The sequence below is a fragment of the Cherax quadricarinatus genome, chromosome 30, assembly GCF_038502225.1.
Source record: "Cherax quadricarinatus isolate ZL_2023a chromosome 30, ASM3850222v1, whole genome shotgun sequence".
Classification (NCBI taxonomy): domain Eukaryota; kingdom Metazoa; phylum Arthropoda; class Malacostraca; order Decapoda; family Parastacidae; genus Cherax; species Cherax quadricarinatus.
In genome coordinates this window covers 25,966,777-25,987,105 of record NC_091321.1, presented here as the reverse complement: position 1 = coordinate 25,987,105, position 20,329 = coordinate 25,966,777, and the positions used below count along the sequence as shown (strand labels likewise).

Sequence of the window (20,329 nt, the reverse complement as noted above, 5' to 3'; positions counted from 1 at the left end):
GCCCTGATCCATCGGGAGGCCTGGTCATGGACCGGGCCGCGGGGGCGTTGATCCCCGGAATAACCTCCAGGTAACCTCCAGGTAACTACTGGGAACGCTTGGAAGCACTTGACTTGTACTCGTTGGAACGCAGGAGAGAGAGATATATCATAATCTACACTTGGAAAATCTTGGAAGGAATGGTCCCAAATCTGCACACAGAAATCACTCCCTACGAAAGTAAAAGACTGGGCAAGCGATGCAAAAAGCCCCCAATAAAAAGTAGGGGTCATTATGGTCATTATCTTGAACACTATGGTCACTATCTTGAACACTATGGTCACTGTCTTGAACACTGTGGTCACTATCCTGAACACTATGGTCACTACCTTGAACACTGGGGTCACTATCTTGAACACTGTGGTCACAATCTTGAACACTATGGTCACTATCTTGAACACTATGCTCACTATCTTGAACACTATGGTCACTATCTTGAACGTTATGGTCACTATCTTGAACACTATGGTTACTATCTTGAACACTGTGATCAAAATCTTGAACACTGTGGTCACTATCTTGAACACTATGGTCACTATCTTGAACACTGTTGCCACTATCTTTAACACTATGGTCACTATCTTGAACACTATAGTCACTATGTTGAGCACTATGGTTACTATCTTGAACATTATGGTCACTGTCTTGAACACTATGGTCACTACCTTGAACACTATGGTCACTGTCTTGAACACTATGGTCACTATCTTGAACACTGTGGTCACAATCTTGAACACTATGGTCACTATCTTGAACACTATGCTCACTATCTTGAACACTATGGTCACTATCTTGAACACTATGGTCACTATCTTGAACACTATGGTCACAATCTTGAACACTATGGTCACTATCTTGAACACTATGCTCACTATCTTGAACACTATGGTCACTATCTTGAGCACTATGGTCACTATTTTGAACACTATAGTCACTATGTTGAGCACTATGGTTACTATCCTGAACACTATGGTCACTACCTTGAACACTGGGGTCACTATCTTGAACACTGTGGTCACAATCTTGAACACTATGGTCACTATCTTGAACACTATGCTCACTATCTTGAACACTATGGTCACTATCTTGAACACTATGGTCACTATCTTGAACACTATGGTCACTATCTTGAACACTATGGTTACTATCCTGAACACTATGGTCACTACCTTGAACACTGGGGTCACTATCTTGAACACTGTGGTCACAATCTTGAACACTATGGTCACTATCTTGAACACTGTGCTCACTATCTTGAACACTATGGTCACTATCTTGAGCACTATGGTCACTATCTTGAACATTTGGTCACTATCTTGAACACTATGGTTACTATCTTGAACACTGTGATCAAAATCTTGAACACTGTGGTCACTATCTTGAACACTATGGTCACTATCTTGAACACTGTTGCCACTATCTTTAACACTATGGTCACTATCTTGAACACTATAGTCACTATGTTGAGCACTATGGTTACTATCTTGAACATTATGATCACTATCTTGAACATTATGGTCACTATCTTGAACACTGTGGTTACTATCATAAACACTGGTTACTCTCTTGAACACTGTGGTCACTATCTTGAGCATTATGGTCACTATCTTGAACACTATGGTCACTATCTTGAGCACTATAGTCACTATCTTGAACACTATGGTCGCTATCTTGAACACTATGGTCACTATCTTGAACACTATGGCCACTGTCTTGAACACTATGGCCAGTATCTTGAACACTATGGCCACTGTCTTGAACACTATGGCCAGTATCTTGAACACTATGGCCACTGTCTTGAACACTATGGCCACTGTCTTGAACACTATGGCCACTGTCTTGAACACTATGGCCACTGTCTTGAACACTATGGCCACTGTCTTGAACACTATGGCCACTGTCTTGAACACTATGGCCACTGTCTTGAACACTATGGCCAGTATCTTGAACACTATGGCCACTGTCTTGAACACTATGGCCACTGTCTTGAACACTATGGCCACTGTCTTGAACACTATGGCCACTGTTTTGAACACTATGTGCTTAAATGTCCTCTTATTGAGGAATATAGAGATAGTATAATAACCTATGTGACATATCAAGATATCTTATTAATGAAAATATACGAGAAATATTAAGCAAATCTCCCAAATTTGTCTGTAACAGATAAATGATCTGTAGATATAAATCCAGATGTACTCCTGTAAACCCTTATGGGACCTGGTTCCTAGGTCTTTTGTGTATCCAGGTGCTGTGACGAATGGTTTTGAAAACCGACAAGTTGAAGAATTGAGACACTTATGCAACATATGGGAATCTTTATTGAAGAAATGTTTCGCCACACAGTGGCTTCATCAGTCCAATACAAAGTAAAAATGGGTAAGGAGAGGAGGAAATTGAGGTAATCAGTCCCTCAACCTGGAATCGATGTGTTCAGTCCACTCTTGTAGGAAGTAATTCCGACAAGAGTGATGGACTGAACACATCGATTCCAGGTTGAGGGACTGATTACCTCAAACACTTCCTCTCCTTACCCATTTCTACTTTGTATTGGGCTGATGAAGCCACTGTGTGGCGAAACATTTCTTCACCATGGTTGTTCAATATATTTATAGATGGGGTTGTAAGAGAAGTGAATGCTCGGGTGTTGGCAAGAGGTGTGGGGTTAAAAGATAAAGAATCTAACACAAAGTGGGAGTTGTCAGTTGCTCTTTGCTGATGACACTGTACCATTGGGAGATTCTGAAGAGAAGTTGCAGAGGTTGGTGGATGAGTTTGGTAGGGTATGTAAAAGAAGAAAATTACAAGTGAATACAGTGGTCTCCCGGTTCGCGAAGTCACCGGTAACCGATAAATCCGGTATCCAATGCGTTATATCGCAAAAAATTTGCCCCGGTTCCTGTAAGAAAACCCGGTATACGATACGATTCGTACGAGACGTGTCCACATGTGGCCTGAACTGCCCAGTGTGTGCCAGTGTTTACAAGCCAGCCAGTGTGCGCGCATCTAAGGATACATTCGGTACATTCCATATTATCCATATTATCACTGTTTCTGGTGTTTGTTTCTGCAAAATAAGTCACCATGGGCCCCAAGAAAGCTTCTAGTGCCAACCCTTCGAGACCAAGGGTGCTAATGACTATTGAAATGAAGAAAGAGATAATTGCAAAGTATGAAAGTGGAGTGCGTGTGTCGGACCTGGCCAAGTTGTATAGTAAATCCCAATCAACCATCTCTACTATAGTGAGCAGGAAAACGGCAATCAAGGAAGCTGTTCTTGCAAAAGGTGCAACTGTGATTGCAAAACAGCGATCGCAAGTGTTAGAAAATGTTGAGAGACTGTTACTGGTGTGGATAAATGAAAAACAGATAGCTGGAGATAGCATCTCTCAAGTGATCATTTGTGAAAAGGCTAGGCAGTTGCATGAGGATTTAATTAGAAAAATGCCTTTTACGAAAGTAAAAGACTGGGCAGGCGATGCAAAATGCCCCCAATAAAAAGTAGGGGCGCCATTGGTACACTAAGGGAAAACACCATAAGTGTCCCGGGCCCAAGACTGTTCAACAGCCTCCCATCAAGCATTAGGGGAATTGCCAATAAACCCCTGGCTGCCTTCAAGAGAGAGCTGGACAGATACCTAAAGTCAGTGCCGGATCAGCCGGGCTGTGGCTCGTACGTTCGACTGCGTGCGGCCAGCAGTAACAGCCTGGTTGATCAGGCCCTGATCCATCGGGAGGCCTGGTCATGGACCGAGCCGCGGGGGCGTTGATCCCCGGAATAACCTCCAGGTAACTCCAGGTAACCTCCCATATGTTGCATAAGTGTGTCTCTCCAGATGCTCTCGGCGCTACCCTCCACAGGATGGATGCGAGGTGCACAGTAAACTAGCCACTTCGTCGGAAAAATCTAAAATCTGCAAATGAATAATAGCGTTGTTGTGTGTAGAGGAGTCCACGAAGCGGGATGCACATCACCAATACTGTATGAAGGTTGCTAATCACAGATCTCTACCAATACTTTATCTAGTGTCTACCACATACTAAATAATCTTGAGAGTGAACGATTATTTTGTGATGTTCCAGTGGCTCATTTCTGTCTTAAGCTGCCGTCTATGTTCTCTCAGTCCCTCTCCCGTCTCTCCTCTCCTTTTTCCTCTCCTCTCCGTTTGTTACTATCCACTCTGTATAGAATTTTTGGGTGCTTTGTATGTCTCTCATGCCCTCTATACCTACCGTCTTGTAGTCTAGTAAGCATGTGGACGCCCATGAGCGAGTGTACACGTGTGTACGCCAGTGAGCGACGGTGTGTACACGTGTGTACGCCAGTGAACGAGGATGTGTACACTTGTTTAATGAACCATATATATGTGCTTCAGTTTGGCGAACAAGTGCAGCTGTGTCCAGTTGACTGAGTCTTCAGGTCGGCACCACCCTGTAAACACTGTCCCTGTCAACACTGTCCTTGTCAACACTGTCCCTGTCAACACTCCCTGCCAGTACCCTCCCTGTCAACACTCTCCCTGCCAACATACTCCCTGTCAATACTGCCTCTGTCAAGACTACCTCCCTGTCAACACTGTCAAAACTATCTCTCCGTCAACACTGTCTTGGGAAGCAGTGCAGTTTTCACTCTGGCTCCGTCTGACTTCACTTTCTTGGCTATTACACTTATAAGAACATAAAAACATAAGAAAGAAGGAACACTGCAACAGGCCCACTAACCCATGCGAAGCAGGTCCATGCCACCCCCCCCCCCCCGGCCTAGAACAATGACCACCTAGTCAGGTGACTTCCACTTAAGGAAGGAGCACGGCACCAGACCTGGTAGCCCAAGCAAGTCCGGTCCAACTCACACCCACCCACAACCCACAACCTATTTTTAAAACTACACAAGGTCTTAGCTTCTATGACGGTACTCGGGAGTTTGTTCCACTCATCCACAACTCTATTACCAAACCAGTGCTTTCCTATATCCTTCCTGAATCTGAACTTTTCCAACTTGAAACCATTGCTGCGAATCCTGTCTTAGCTGGATATTTTCAGCACGCTATTTACATCCCCTTTATTTATTCCTGTTTTCCATTTATACACCTCAGTCATATCCCCCCTAATTCTACGCCTTTCTAGAGAGTGCAGATTCAGGGTCCTCAGTCTATCCTCATAGGGAAGATTTCTGATACATGGGATTAACTTTGTCATCTTCCTCTGTACGTTTTCCAGTGCAATTATATCCATTCTGTAATATGGTGACCAGAACTGTGCAGCATAATCTAAATGAGGCCTAACCAAGGATATATAGAGTTGAAGAACAACCTGAGGACTTCTATTATTTATACTTCTTGATATGAAGCCAAGGATTCTGTTAGCTTTATTGGAAACACTTATGCACTGTTGTCTTGGTTTCAGATTACTGCTAACCAGAACTCCTAAATCCTTTTCGCAATCAGTAGTATTAAGATCTACACTATTCAGTTTATAAGTGGCATGGTTATTGTCCTGTCCAGCATTTAGCACTTTGCGTTTGTCTATATTAAACTGCATCTGCCACTTCTCCGACCACATCAGTCTATTCAAATCATCCTGGATTGCACTAATGTCCTAAATAGAATGAATTGGACGGCCTATTTTGGTGTCATCAGCAAATTTGCTTATGTCTCTATTTATTCCATCATCTATATCGTTTATGTAAATTGTGAACAACAACGGGCCCAACACTGACCCATGTGGAACACGGCTTGTGACGTGCCCCCACTCTGATTTCTCCTATTTATGCAAACTCTTCGCTGCCTGTTTGTGAACCACGCCTCTACCCAGGAAAAAATTTCTCCTATTCCGTGTGCCTTAAGTTTCCTCAGAAGTCTCTGATGTGAACTCTATCGAAAGCCTTACTGAAGTCCATATACACAATATCGTATTCATTACCATGATCTACCTCCTTAAACACCTTAGCAAGAAAAGTTAGTAAATTCGTAAGACAGGAACGCCCCTTAGTAAAACCGTGTTGAGATTCATTTATCAATTTATGCCTATCAGGATGGCTACGAATTGCCTCGGCAATTATTGATTCCATAAATTTTCCCACTATGGAGGTAAGGCTTATTGGTCTATAGTTCGAAGCTAAGGACTTGTCACCTGCCTTGTAAATAGGTATTACATTTGCCATTTTTTCACTGGTCTGGCACTATGCCAGTTTGTAGTGATATGTTGAAAAGATTAGCCAAAGGTTTGCAAATTTCCTCTTTACATTCCTTTAACACCCTTGCAAATAATTCATCAGGGCCTGGGGATTTGTTAGGTTTTAATTCCTGTATTTGTCTGAGGACCATGTCACTATTTACCGCAATCGTGCATAGTTTATTATCGTCCTGTTCTACATAATTTATTTCTGGAATTTCGCTAGTATCTTCCTGAGTAAAAACTGAGAGGAAGCAAGAATTGAAAATTTCACACATATCCCTTTCACTGTAAGTGATCTAACCTGAGTTACTCTTAAGTGGGCCTATATTGTCTCTAATCTTACTTCTGTATACCTGAAAGAACCGTTTTGGGTTAGTCTTCGAATCCCTTGCGACCTTAGCCTCATAATCCCTTTTTGCTTTTTTTATTCCTTTTTTTTCTCTCTTTAATTGAATATACATCTGCCCACACATTTTGTGGCTAATTGCACCACAGTGGTACTTATCAAAGCCGTTGGTAAAGTCTGTGTACATTGCATCCGCACTCTGTCTTCCACTGCATCACAAACTATGTCGTGATGGTTAGGAAAGGCAGGAGCGACCTACTGGAAACCCATGCTGCCCTGGGTTGTACAGGTGTTGTGATTCCATGCTACCCTGGGTTGTGCATGTGTTGTGATTCCATGCTGCCCTGGGTTGTACAGGTGTTGTGATTTCATGCTACCCTGGGTTGTGCAGTTGTGATTCCATGCTACCCTGGGTTGTGCATGTGTTGTGATTCCATGCTGCCCTGGGTTGTGCAGTTGTTGTGATTCCATGCTACCCTGGGTTGTGCAGTTGTTGTGATTCCATGTTACCCTGGGTTGTGGATGTGTTGTGATTCCATGCTGCCCTGGGTTGTACAGGTGTTGTGATTCCTTGCTACCCTGGGTTGTGCAGTTGTTGTGATTCCATGCTACCCTGTGTTGTGCAAGTGTTGTGATTCCATGCTGCCCTGGGTTGTGCAGTTGTTGTGATTCCATGCTACCCTGGGTTGTGTTGTGATTCCATGCTACCCTGGGTTGTGTTGTGATTCCATGCTACCCTGGGTTGTGCATGTGTTGTGATTCCATGCTACCCAGGGTTGTGCATGTGTTGTGATTCCATACTACCCTGGGTTGTGCAGTTGTTGTGATTCCATGCTACCCTGGGTTGTGCATATGTTGTGATTCCATGCTGGCCTGGGCTGTGCAGTTGTTGTGATTCCATGCTACCCTGGGTTGTGCAGTTGTTGTGATTCCATGCTACCCTGTGTTGTGCATGTGTTGTGATTCCATGCTGCCCTGGGTTGTGCAGTTGTTGTGATTCCATGCTACCCTGGGTTGTGCATGTGTTGTGATTCAATGCTACCCTGGGTTGTGCATGTGTTGTGATTCCATGCTACCCTGGGTTGTGCAGTTGTTGTGATTCCATGCTACCCTGGGTTGTGCATGTGTTGTGTTTCCATGCTGGCCTGGCTTGTACAGGTGTTGTGATTTCATGCTACCCTGGGTTGTGCAGTTGTGATTCCATGCTACCCTGGGTTGTGCATGTGTTGTGATTCCATGCTGCCCTGGGTTGTGCAGTTGTTGTGATTCCATGCTACCCTGGGTTGTGCAGTTGTTGTGATTCCATGTTACCCTGGGTTGTGGATGTGTTGTGATTCCATGCTGCCCTGGGTTGTACAGGTGTTGTGATTCCTTGCTACCCTGGGTTGTGCAGTTGTTGTGATTCCATGCTACCCTGTGTTGTGCATGTGTTGTGATTCCATGCTGCCCTGGGTTGTGCATGTGTTGTGATTCCATGCTACCCTGGGTTGTGCATGTGTTGTGATTCCATCCTACCCTGGGTTGTGCATGTGTTGTGATTCCATGCTACCCTGGGTTGTGCATGTGTTGTGATTCCATGCTACCCTGGGTTGTGCATGTGTTGTGATTCCATCCTACCCTGGGTTGTGCATGTGTTGTGATTCCATGCTACCCTGGGTTGTGCAGTTGTTGTGATTTCATGTTACCCTGGGTTGTGGATGTGTTGTGATTCCATGCTGCCCTGGGTTGTACAGGTGTGATTCCTTGCTACCCTGGGTTGTGCAGTTGTTGTGATTCCATGCTACCCTGTGTTGTGCATGTGTTGTGATTCCATGCTGCCCTGGGTTGTGCAGTTGTTGTGATTCCATGCTACCCTGGGTTGTGTTGTGATTCCATGCTACCCTGGGTTGTGCATGTGTTGTGATTCCATGCTACCCTGGGTTGTGCATGTGTTGTGATTCCATGCTACCCTGGGTTGTGCATGTGTTGTGATTCCATGCTACCCTGGGTTGTGCATGTGTTGTGATTCCATCCTACCCTGGGTTGTGCATGTGTTGTGATTCCATGCTACCCTGGGTTGTGCATGTGTTGTGATTCCATGCTGGCCTGGGCTGTGCATTTGTTATGATTCCATTCTACCCTGGGTTGTGCAGTTGTGATTCCATGCTACCCTGTGTTATGCATGTGTTGTGATTCCATGCTGCCCTGGGTTGTGCAGTTGTTGTGATTCCATGCTACCCTGGGTTGTGCAGTTGTGATTCAAAGCTACCCTGGGTTGTGCATGTGTTGTGATTCCATGCTTCCCTGGGTTATGCATGTGTTGTGATTCCATGCTACCCTGGGTTGTGCAGTTGTTGTGATTCCATGCTGCCCTGGGTTGTGCAGTTGTGATTCCATGCTACCCTGGGTTGTGCAGTTGTTGTGATTCCATGCTATCCTGGGTTGTGCATGCGTTGTGATTCCATGCTACCCTGGGTTGTGCATGTGTTGTGATTCCATGCTACCCTGGGTTGTGCAGTTGTGATTCCATGCTACCCTGGGTTGTGCATGTGCTGTGATTCCATGCTGCCCTGAGTTGTGCATGTGTTGTGATTCCATGCTGCCCTGGGTTGTGCAGTTGTTGTGATTCAATGCTACCCTGGGTTGTGCATGTGTTGTGATTCCATGCTACCCTGAGTTGTGCATGTGTTGTGATTCCATGCTACCCTGGGTTGTGCAGTTGTTGTGATTCCATGCTAAGCTGGGTTGTGCAGTTGTTGTGATTCCATGCTACCCTGGGTTGTGCAGTTGTTGTGATTCCATGCTACCCTGGGTTGTGGATGTGTTGTGATTCCATGCTACCCTGGGTTGTGCAGTTGTTGTGATTCCATGCTACCCTGGGTTGCGCATGTGTTGTGATTCCATGCTACCCTGGGTTGTGCAGTTGTTGTGATTCCATGCTACCCTGGGTTGTGCAGTTGTTGTGATTCCATGCTACCCTGGGTTGTGCAGTTGTTGTGATTCCATGCTACCCTGGGTTGCGCATGTGTTGCGATTCTATGCTGCCCTGGGTTGTACAGGTGTTGTCATTCCATGCTGCCCTGGGTTGTACAGGTGTTGTCATTGCATGCTGCCCTGGGTTGTACAGGTGTTGTCATTCCATGCTGCCCTGGGTTGTACAGGTGTTGTCATTGCATGCTGCCCTGGGTTGTACAGGTGTTGTCATTCCATGCTGACCTGGGTTGTACAGGTGTTGTCATTGCATGCTGCCCTGGGTTGTATAGGTGTTGTCATTCCATGCTGACCTGGGTTGTACAGGTGTTGTCATTGCATGCTGCCCTGGGTTGTACAGGTGTTGTCATTCCATGCTGCCCTGGGTTGTACAGGTGTCATTGCATGCTGCCCTGGGTTGTACAGGTGTTGTCATTCCATGCTGACCTGGGTTGTACAGGTGTTGTCATTCCCTGCGTCTAGTAATCTTGCTTCTTAAAACTAAGTCAAAGATTTTGGTAGTGTGGGAGCTCAGATCTATTGATTTGTAATTTTCTTTAGCAATTTCATTACTACCACCTTTATGGAGTGGAGTTATTTCAGTGGGTTTTAAGGACTGTTGGATGATTCCTGTGTCTAGGCGCCGCCGCCTCCAGATTTTCGAGGTGTGATAGAGAGGTTTCTTGTAGTTCCATGAATCATTGCCTAGGTAGTGCCGGGTCATCCAGTCGATGAGTTTTCGAAGTCAAGTAGAGTTAGGGTAGAAATTGTGGAGGTGCAATTTTTTTTCGTGTCTTCTACCAAGGTAATTTTTATACTTATTTTGGTATCTAAAAATGATGATACGAAACTGTGGCGAGTGTCTTTATGTCGGCTATGAGGATAAGAAACAGTAAAGGCGACAGGACCGCGCCTTGGGTACTGAGCTTTTAACTTTACTGGATTTGCCTTTGTTTACGACTCCTCTTTGTGTTTATCGAAAGAATACCTGAAGGACATTTCTGTGAGTCAGTGACCCCGAAGCCTAGTCTCAGACCAGGCCTCGGGGATCAAGCCCTGATCAACCAGGCTGTTAATGATGACCTCACGCAGTTCATCATACAAACCACAGCCCGGTTGGTCAGGCACTGAACTGAGGAACTAGTCCAGTTCCCTCATGAAAACTACCCGAGGTTTGTTGGTAATTCCTCGTATGCATGGAGGGAGGGTGTTGAGGAGTCGGCGACCTCTGACACTCATCGAGTTCTCTATTGACAGTACTCGTGCTCCTGCTCGTTAGAGGATGTATTTCACACCGTCTGCAAAGTCTTTTGTTGTCATATGGAGGGATTTCAGTGTTCAGGTTTTGAGCCAGTCCATCCAAGATTTCACAGGTGTATATTATTATGTACCTTTCTCGTCTACATTCTAAGGAATACAGTTGAAGGGATTTCAAGCATTCCCAGTAATTCTAATGATAGTGTACACAAGCAGTGATAGTTCTTTGCACTTTTTCCAGCTCAACAATTTTACCTCCCTTGAAGGGAGCCGTCAGTATACAGCAGTCTTTCAGCCTGGAGAGAAGTGATTTGAAGAGTATTATCATTGCCTCAGCATCTTTTGTCTAAAAAAACAATTCTAGTTATCCAGCCTATCATTTTCCTTGAAGTAGCGCTGAAAACATCATTATGATCGTTAAATGTGAAATCGTCGGACATTATTACTACTAAATCTCGCTAATAGGACTTTCGCTCTTTTGAATAATTTGAGTTCGTCCTGTATTACATTGCATTCTTGCACAGCAGAAGCTGAGAGAGTACCGAAGAAGAAGAAGAACAATTGAAACTTATCCTCATTAACCATCATATTGCTGTTTGAACTCTCTGGAAGACTTGATTTATATCATCCTGAAGACTGGTGTGTGTTTGACACATGTCACTCTCACAACATTCTGGTGTCATCAGCAAAATTATGTTGCTATGATTTATGTTGTTGTCAGTGTCGGATAGAAGAATAAGTCGCTGGCTGGTGAACCGTTTCCACAGTAAACATACACATGTGTTGTACAAGTGTCTCATCCATCACTTTGTCGGTGCTCTTAACCATTTATCTCTCTCTGTCTCTCTCTCTCTCTCTCTCTCTCTCTCTCTCTCTCTCTCTCTCTCTCTCTCTCTCTCTCTCTCTCTCTCTCTCTCTCTCTCTCTCTCTCTCTCTCTCTTTCGTATCTTCTCTTGCCGTAGAACTCTGTGTCTTAAGCATACTTGGATCAACACAGATCTCATTCTCCCGAGGAACTGGTGTAGCTCTTGGCTGGTCACGTCATCATTCTAGCATATCTTATTTCATAGTTTATGCTGCAGTTTTGATGCTCCGTCGCCCCCATAATCTTGCTTGTCAAACGCCTATGTGAAATGCATGTATATGTATATAATATCTGCGTTTTGGTTTTCTTCCAACACCTCCGTAGTGGTTCAGTAGTTGTGAAAAAAAAATGATCTCCAACCTCTAAATCCATCCTGGTTTGGGCTTTACAGGTTGTGCTGTTCCATAAAGTTTGTAATTTGATGTTACTTGGTCATTCAAAGAGGTTTATGATATGTGATGTTAGGGATATTGGTCTGTAATTTTTGGCTGGCGTTCTACTGCTTCCTTTATATTGCATGAGTGGGCATATTTTCTGTTTATTTTTCGAATTCTATAGGATTTGTGCTTTTGTCAGTTTTATGATCTGTTTGGCTTTCAGGAGTAATGGAAAAATTCTACATAGTCCACCCCCTTTTTTGTTTAGTTGTTCGTTGAAAATAGACTCGTAGCATTTCAATAATTTCTTTATCAGCGTCAGTGTTTAATTAAACATTTTATGATTAATGGGATGATTGGTATAAACCTTGGTAATAGATACCCACTGGTTTAGAAAGACAAGTAAGTAAACACTAGGACATATTTATTAGGAAATGTTTCGGTCCTTGATCACTTCTAACTTACTGTAGACAGCCTGTGATGCATGTCCAGCTGAGTTCATATTTCACTCCATGCTGGTGCTGCCATCTATAGGCCTACCAAGCTCACCTTGATCACATGAAGTACATTGACAGTGTGCAAGCCGAGGCTGAGCTGGAGGAACGGGCTTAGCAAAGCCATAGCCAGACTAATACTAGTGACAATCTGTCTACTTCCCTTCCCTCTACTACTACAATCAATGACAGTCCTGTAGGGCCACATACCTATGGTCAGAGACCCAGGACAGCAGTACATTTCTGTGACATTGCCGTACCTGTTGACTTGTCTGACTAATATGCTGACTTCGCTAACTGTCTTCTCGTTGAAATTGGCATCAGTGCTCATAAACTGTATAGTTAGTCTAAATAGCTGAGTCAGGGTGGACAACACCATGTATATATTTAATCTGTTTTTAGAAGGGTACCCATAGTGTTGTTATAATAAATTTCCTTGTGGATAATGTCATTGCAAGTATGTTGCACGCAGCGTGTATTTTAAGGTATGTATTAAAGCCAGGGCAGTGCCGCCCGTTTATGTCACATGTCACACCCTAGGAAAATGCTACGGTCAGATGTGAGGATGGTTCAGTGTCCCTTGATGTGCAGACAAGCCTGATGTCCACAGCCCTGTGAACAACCTGTATATAAGAAGATTTAGGTTCCAGTGCTGGCATTTCCTGGCTCCATCCTCCACTATGCTGATTGAGCACGCCATTTTCTCTTCCACCCGATATATGGGAGTGTTTTTTGAGGCCTGCTAGAATTGTCAATTTTGGATTAAGCCAAAGCCAGTCCTGCAGGGATTAATTCCTTTTTCGTCTCGAGAAGACACGAGGTGCGGGGTCATGCAAAATGTAGACAGTAAGCCTGCGATGCTTGCCCAACTGAGTTCATATTTTGCGCCATGCTGGTGCTGCCGTCTATAGGCCTACCAAGCTCAGCGTGAAACCACACTGCCCCAGTCTCACTCCTAGACCGATGGACTTCCAGACCACAGCTCCCCTCCCGGGCTGGTTTTGACCACCTCACATTGCCTGCTGTGAACCCCATTATTCCAATAAAGTTGAAGATAGTGAACGGCCGTATATCTCGCCTACCTCTACGCTACCCAGCAAGTTCTAGAGCAACCCCAAAAAGGCAGTAAAACAGTTTCAAACAATACAAAGTATGCATAATGTTCGCCAAGACCGGGGTTCTGGCACGGGGTATTAATGTTGCGATGACCCGTCTCTGGCTCCAGAAGGAGAAAACAGATATACTGTCTTTTTTAATTTCTGTGTATTAGAGTGATCAAGGTCCCAGGACCGAAACGTTTTCTGGAAAATATATCCTAATGTTTGCTTAGGTGTCTTTCTAAACCAATGGGATAACTTTTACAAGTAATTCTTAACTTGGATTTTGAACATGTTTAGAAATATTTGGGGTTTCATGTAATATTCTGGACAACTTTCTGTTATCTTATGCTTCTTATTGTGTCTGGTATTATTGTGTCTGGTATTATTGTGTCTGGTATTATTGTGTCTGGTATTATTGTGTCTGGTATTATTGTGTCTGGTATTATTGTGTCTGGTATTATTGTGTCTGGTATTATTGTGTCTGGTATTATTGTGTCTGGTATTATTGTGTCTGGTATTATTGTGTCTGGTATTATTGTGTCTGGTATTATTGTCTGGTATTATTGTGTCTGGTATTATTGTGTCTGGTATTATTGTGTCTGGTATTATTGTGTCTGGTATTATTGTGTCTGGTATTATTGTGTCTGGTATTATTGTGTCTGGTATTATTGTGTCTGGTATTATTGTGTCTGGTATTATTGTCTGGTATTATTGTGTCTGGTATTATTGTGTCTGGTATTATTGTGTCTGGTATTATTGTGTCTGGTATTATTGTGTCTGGTATTATTGTGTCTGGTATTATTGTGTCTGGTATTATTGTGTCTGGTATTATTGTGTCTGGTATTATTGTGTCTGGTATTATTGTGTCTGGTATTATTGTCTGGTATTATTGTGTCTGGTATTATTGTGTCTGGTATTATTGTGTCTGGTATTATTGTGTCTGGTATTATTGTCTGGTATTATTGTGTCTGGTATTATTGTCTGGTATTATTGTGTCTGGTATTATTGTGTCTGGTATTATTGTCTGGTATTATTGTGTCTGGTATTATTGTCTGGTATTATTGTGTCTGGTATTATTGTGTCTGGTATTATTGTCTGGTATTATTGTGTCTGGTATTATTGTCTGGTATTATTGTGTCTGGTATTATTGTGTCTGGTATTATTGTCTGGTATTATTGTGTCTGGTATTATTGTGTCTGGTATTATTGTCTGGTATTATTGTGTCTGGTATTATTGTGTCTGGTATTATTGTCTGGTATTATTGTGTCTGGTATTATTGTGTCTGGTATTATTGTCTGGTATTATTGTGTCTGGTATTATTGTGTCTGGTATTATTGTCTGGTATTATTGTGTCTGGTATTATTGTGTCTGGTATTATTGTGTCTGGTATTATTGTGTCTGGTATTATTGTCTGGTATTATTGTGTCTGGTATTATTGTGTCTGGTATTATTGTGTCTGGTATTATTGTGTCTGGTATTATTGTCTGGTATTATTGTGTCTGGTATTATTGTGTCTGGTATTGTGTCTGGTATTATTGTGTCTGGTATTATTGTCTGGTATTATTGTGTCTGGTATTATTGTCTGGTATTATTGTCTGGTATTATTGTGTCTGGTATTATTGTCTGGTATTATTGTGTCTGGTATTATTGTCTGGTATTATTGTCTGGTATTATTGTGTCTGGTATTATTGTGTCTGGTATTATTGTCTGGTATTATTGTGTCTGGTATTATTGTGTCTGGTATTATTGTGTCTGGTATTATTGTGTCTGGTATTATTGTCTGGTATTATTGTGTCTGGTATTATTGTGTCTGGTATTATTGTCTGGTATTATTGTGTCTGGTATTATTGTCTGGTATTATTGTCTGGTATTATTTTGTCTGGTATTATTGTGTCTGGTATTATTGTCTGGTATTATTGTGTCTGGTATTATTGTGTCTGGTATTATTGTCTGGTATTATTGTGTCTGGTATTATTGTGTCTGGTATTATTGTGTCTGGTGTTATTGTGTCTGGTATTATTGTGTCTGGTATTATTGTCTGGTATTATTGTGTCTGGTATTATTCAGTCTGGTATTATTGTGTCTGATATTACTCTGGTATTATTGCCTGGTATTATTCTGTCTGGTATTATTGTCTGGTATTATTGTGTCTGGTATTATTCAGTCTGGTTGTGTCTGGTATTATTCTGTCTGGTATTATTGTGTGTGGTATTATTCAGTCTGGTATTATTGTGTCTGGTATTATTGTGTATGGTATTACTCTGGTATTATTGTGTCTGGTATTATTGTGTCTGGTATTATTCTGTCTGGTATTATTGTGTCTGGTATTACTCTGGTATTATTGTGTTTGGTATTACTCTGGTGTTATTGTGCCTGGTATTATTGTGTCTGGTATTATTGTGTCTGGTATTATTTTGTCTGGTATTACTCTGGTATTATTGTGTCTGGTATTATTGTGTCTGGTATTATTCTGCCTGGTATTCTACCTGGTATTATTCTGTCTGGTATTATTGTACAAGTCTGGTATTATTGTGTCTGGTATTATTGTGTCTGGTATTATTGTGTCTGGTATTATTGTGTCTGGTATTATCGTGTCTCGTATTATTGTGTCTGGTATTATTCTGTCTGGTATTATTGTGTCTGGTATTATTGTGTCTGTGTCTGGTATTACTCTGGTATTATTGTGTCTGGTATTATTGTGTCTGGTATTATTGTGTCTGGTATTATTCTGTCTTGTATTATTGTGTCTTGTATTATTGTGTCTGGTATTATTGTCTGGTATTATTCTGCCTGGTATTCTACCTGGTATTATTCTGTCTGGTATTATTGTGCCTGGTATTATTGTGTCTGGTATTATTGTGTCTGGTATTATTCTGTATTGTATTATTGTGTCTGGTATTATTGTCTGGTATTATTCTGTCTTGTATTGTGTCTGGTATTATTCTGTCTTGTATTATTGTCTGGTATTATTCTGCCTGGTATTATTCCACCTAGTATTATTGTGTCTGGTATTATTCTGTCTGGTATTATTGTGTCTGGTATTATTGTGTCTGGTATTATTCTGCCTCGTATTATTCTACCTGGTATTATTGTACAAGTCTGGTATTATTGTGTCTGGTATTACTCGGGTATTATTGTGTCTGGTATTGCTCTGGTATTATTGTTTCTGATATTACTCTGGTGTTATTGTGTCTGGTATTGCTCTAGTATTATTGTGTCTGATATTACTCTGGTATTATTGTGTCTGGTATTACTCTGGTATTATTGTGTCTGGTATTACTCTGGTATTATTGTGTCTGGTATTACTCTGGTATTATTGTGTTTGGTATTACTCTGGTATTATTGTGTCTGGTATTATTGTGCCTGGTATTATTGTGTCTGGTATTACTCTGGTATTATTGTGTCTGGTATTACTCTGGTATTATTGTGTCTGGTATTATTGTCTGGTATTACTCTGGTATTATTGTGTCTTGTATTACTCTGGTATTATTGTGTCTGGTATTACTATGGTATTATTGTGTCTGGTATTATTGTGTCTGGTATTACTCTGGTATTATTGTGTCTGGTATTATTGTGTCTTGTATTTCTCTGGTATTATTGTGTCTTGTATTACTCTGGTATTATTGTGTCTGGTATTACTCTGGTATTATTGTGTCGGGTATTACTCAGGTATTATTGTGTCTGGTATTACTCTGGTATTATTGTGTCGGATATTACTCTGGTATTATTGTGTCTGGTATGATCTTGTGTCGGTGATCTCTCGGCTCTTTCCTTCTTTGTGACATATTCTGGTGTTTAAGTAACAGTTAAGAGGCACGTCAGTTTCTCTGCCTTATATTAATATTTTAATTTTCCACTATAATCTACCTTGTTTATAATTACTATCACATTTGCTGTGTCAGCTTTCGTAAGGTGACGTCCAGGATCTTTCCTTAATTCATGGTATAACTTAACAAATCTTTGATGACAACTGTGTTGCAGAGGTCTTGTTGGCTCTGTATACCATTCAATGTATGTTTCAGTGTTCACTCCATCAAGACTGAAAGACTCAACACATCGACTGATTACCTCAAACTTCTCATCTTCCACCGTTCTTCTCTCTATTGGACTGAAGAAGCCACTGGCTGGCGAAACGTTTCCTCAGTCAAGCCTCTCAAATGTTGCACAAGTGTCTCATTCTTTAAATTGTTGGTTTTCTGAACCATTTACATCACAACATGTCGTATTTTATACTATCAATAATATGTCGTATTTGTTACGTTGTGAGTTAATATAGTTTGTTGTTGTTGCAGGTGTAGTATTGCCATGGTCCAGCATGATGTCATCACCAGAGACTTGTCGTCGCCCGCACCAACCCCAGGCTAACCTGCCTCCAGTACCACCACTCCTGCTGCTACTGCTGCTGCTGCTCTCTTCCATCCTCACTCCTGCTGCAGGTAATACACTCACACCCTCAAACATTATTGCTGCTGCTTCTTCCACTACTTCCTCGCTCCTGCTGCAGGTAATACACTCACTCCCTCAAATATTACTGCTGCTTCCCCTCCTTCCTCGCTCCTGCTGCAGGTAATACACTCACTCCCTCAAACATTACTGCTGCTGCTGCTTCTTCCACTACTTCCTCACTCCTGCTGCAGGTAATACACTCACACCCTCAAACATTACTGCTGCTGCTGCTTCTTCCACTACTTCCTCGCTTCTGCTGCAGGTAATATACACTAACATCCACACACTCCTTCTACTGCTGCTGCTTTAGTTGTTCTGCTGTGGAAGAATGGAGGAAATAAAGACTGAAACGGAATACAAGACAAACTCAAATAATTCAGTTAAGTGGAAGTTGCACGTGGGAGACTTGGGAAGTGATGATATCAGATCTCACATTCAAAGATCACAGCAGTGTTGCTATTGCTGGAGCAAAGAAAATGATAGACTGTATACCTAGAACTTTGAAGACTTAGGTTCTGAATCAGTGATGGTGCTCTTCCAGTCACTTGTTGTCTCCGGGTTGGAATACTGTTGTATACTGACAGCTTCTTTCAAGACAAGCAAGATTGTTGATCTAGAAAACATACAAAGAACTGCTGGGAATGTTTGAAACCTCTTCAACTGTTTCCCTTGGAATGTTTGCGAGAAAAATATATCATAAGTTACACCTGGAAAATCCAGGTAGAGCTGGTCTCAAACCCTCACACTTCATGTGAAAGCAAGAAACTTGGCAGACGTTGCAAAATTCCTCCCGTGAAGAGCAGGGGCGTGACGAGAACTCGATAAGTGTCAGAGGTTCCCGACTCTTCAACTTCTTCCATCCGTGAATAAAGGTAAATTACCAACAAACCTCTAGTTATTTTCAAGAGAAAACTGGACAAGTTCCTCAGCTCAGTTCCTGATTCTCCGGGCTGTGGTTAGTACGTTGCGCTGTGTGCATCCAGTAGTGATAGCCTGGTTGATCAAGAGTTGATCCACCTAGAGTCCTGGTGTGGGACCGGGTCACGGGGGTCGTTGACCTCCAGAGTCATCCTTCTGGTATTCTTCAGGTGCCGCAGCGGAGGAGAGAGAGACAACTGCGCTTCTTTTCTTTATCTTCTCCAGTATACTTCTTCCTGTTCCCGCTGCGCTAAATGTCTCGCTGATTAAAAGAAAATCATAGGTATGTAAACCAATGTCTTTATTTCTGTACCACAAGTTATATACCACAAGTTCTGTACCACTAGTTCTGTACCACAAGTTCTGTACCACTAGTTCTCTACCACTAGTTCTGTACCACTAGTTCTGTACCACAAGTTCTGTACCACAAGTTCTGTACCACTAGTTCTGTACCACTAGTTCTGTACCACAAGTTCTGTACCACTAGTTCTGTACCACTAGTTCTGTACCACAAGTTCTGTACCACAAGTTCTGTACCACTAGTTCTGTACCACTAGTTCTGTACCACTAGTTCTGTACCACAAGTTCTGTACCACAAGTTCTGTACCACTAGTTCTGTACCACAAGTTCTGTACCACTAGTTCTGTACCACTAGTTCTGTACCACAAGTTCTGTACCACAAGTTCTGTACCACAAGTTCTGTACCACAAGTTCTGTACCACTAGTTCTCTACCACTAGTTCTGTACCACTAGTTCTGTACCACTAGTTCTGTACCACTAGTTCTGTACCACTACTTCTGTACCACTAGTTCTCTACCACTAGTTCTGTACCACTAGTTCTGTACCACTAGTTCTGTACCACTAGTTCTGTACCACTAGTTCTGTACCACAAGTTCTGTACCACTAGTTCTGTACCACTACTTCTGTACCACTAGTTCTCTACCACTAGTTCTGTACCACTAGTTCTGTACCACTAGTTCTGTACCACTAGTTCTGTACCACTAGTTCTGTACCACTAGTTCTCTACCACTAGTTCTGTACCACTAGTTCTCTACCACTAGTTCTCTACCACTAGTTCTCTACCACTAGTTCTGTACCACTAGTTCTCTACCACTAGTTCTGTACCACTAGTTCTGTACCACTAGTTCTGTACCACTAGTTCTGTACCACTAGTTCTGTACCACTAGTTCTCTACCACTAGTTCTGTACCACTAGTTCTGTACCACTAGTTCTCTACCACTAGTTCTGTACCACTAGTTCTCTACCACTAGTTCTGTACCACTAGTTCTCTACCACTAGTTCTGTACCACTAGTTCTCTACGACTAGTTCTCTACCACTAGTTCTCTACCACTAGTTCTGT

At 42.3% G+C, this 20,329-nt stretch overlaps 1 protein-coding gene across 1 annotated transcript in view; it reads left to right on the top strand.

The window, feature by feature from the left end:
• LOC128692724 (transforming growth factor beta receptor type 3) overlaps nt 1-20,329 on the top strand; it is a 500,896-nt gene that overhangs the window by 255,742 nt on the left and 224,825 nt on the right. The window contains exon 2 of the mRNA XM_070090033.1: nt 17,897-18,040. Within this exon, the coding sequence (XP_069946134.1) occupies nt 17,897-18,040 (144 nt within the window). The remainder of the gene's footprint in view (nt 1-17,896; nt 18,041-20,329) is intronic.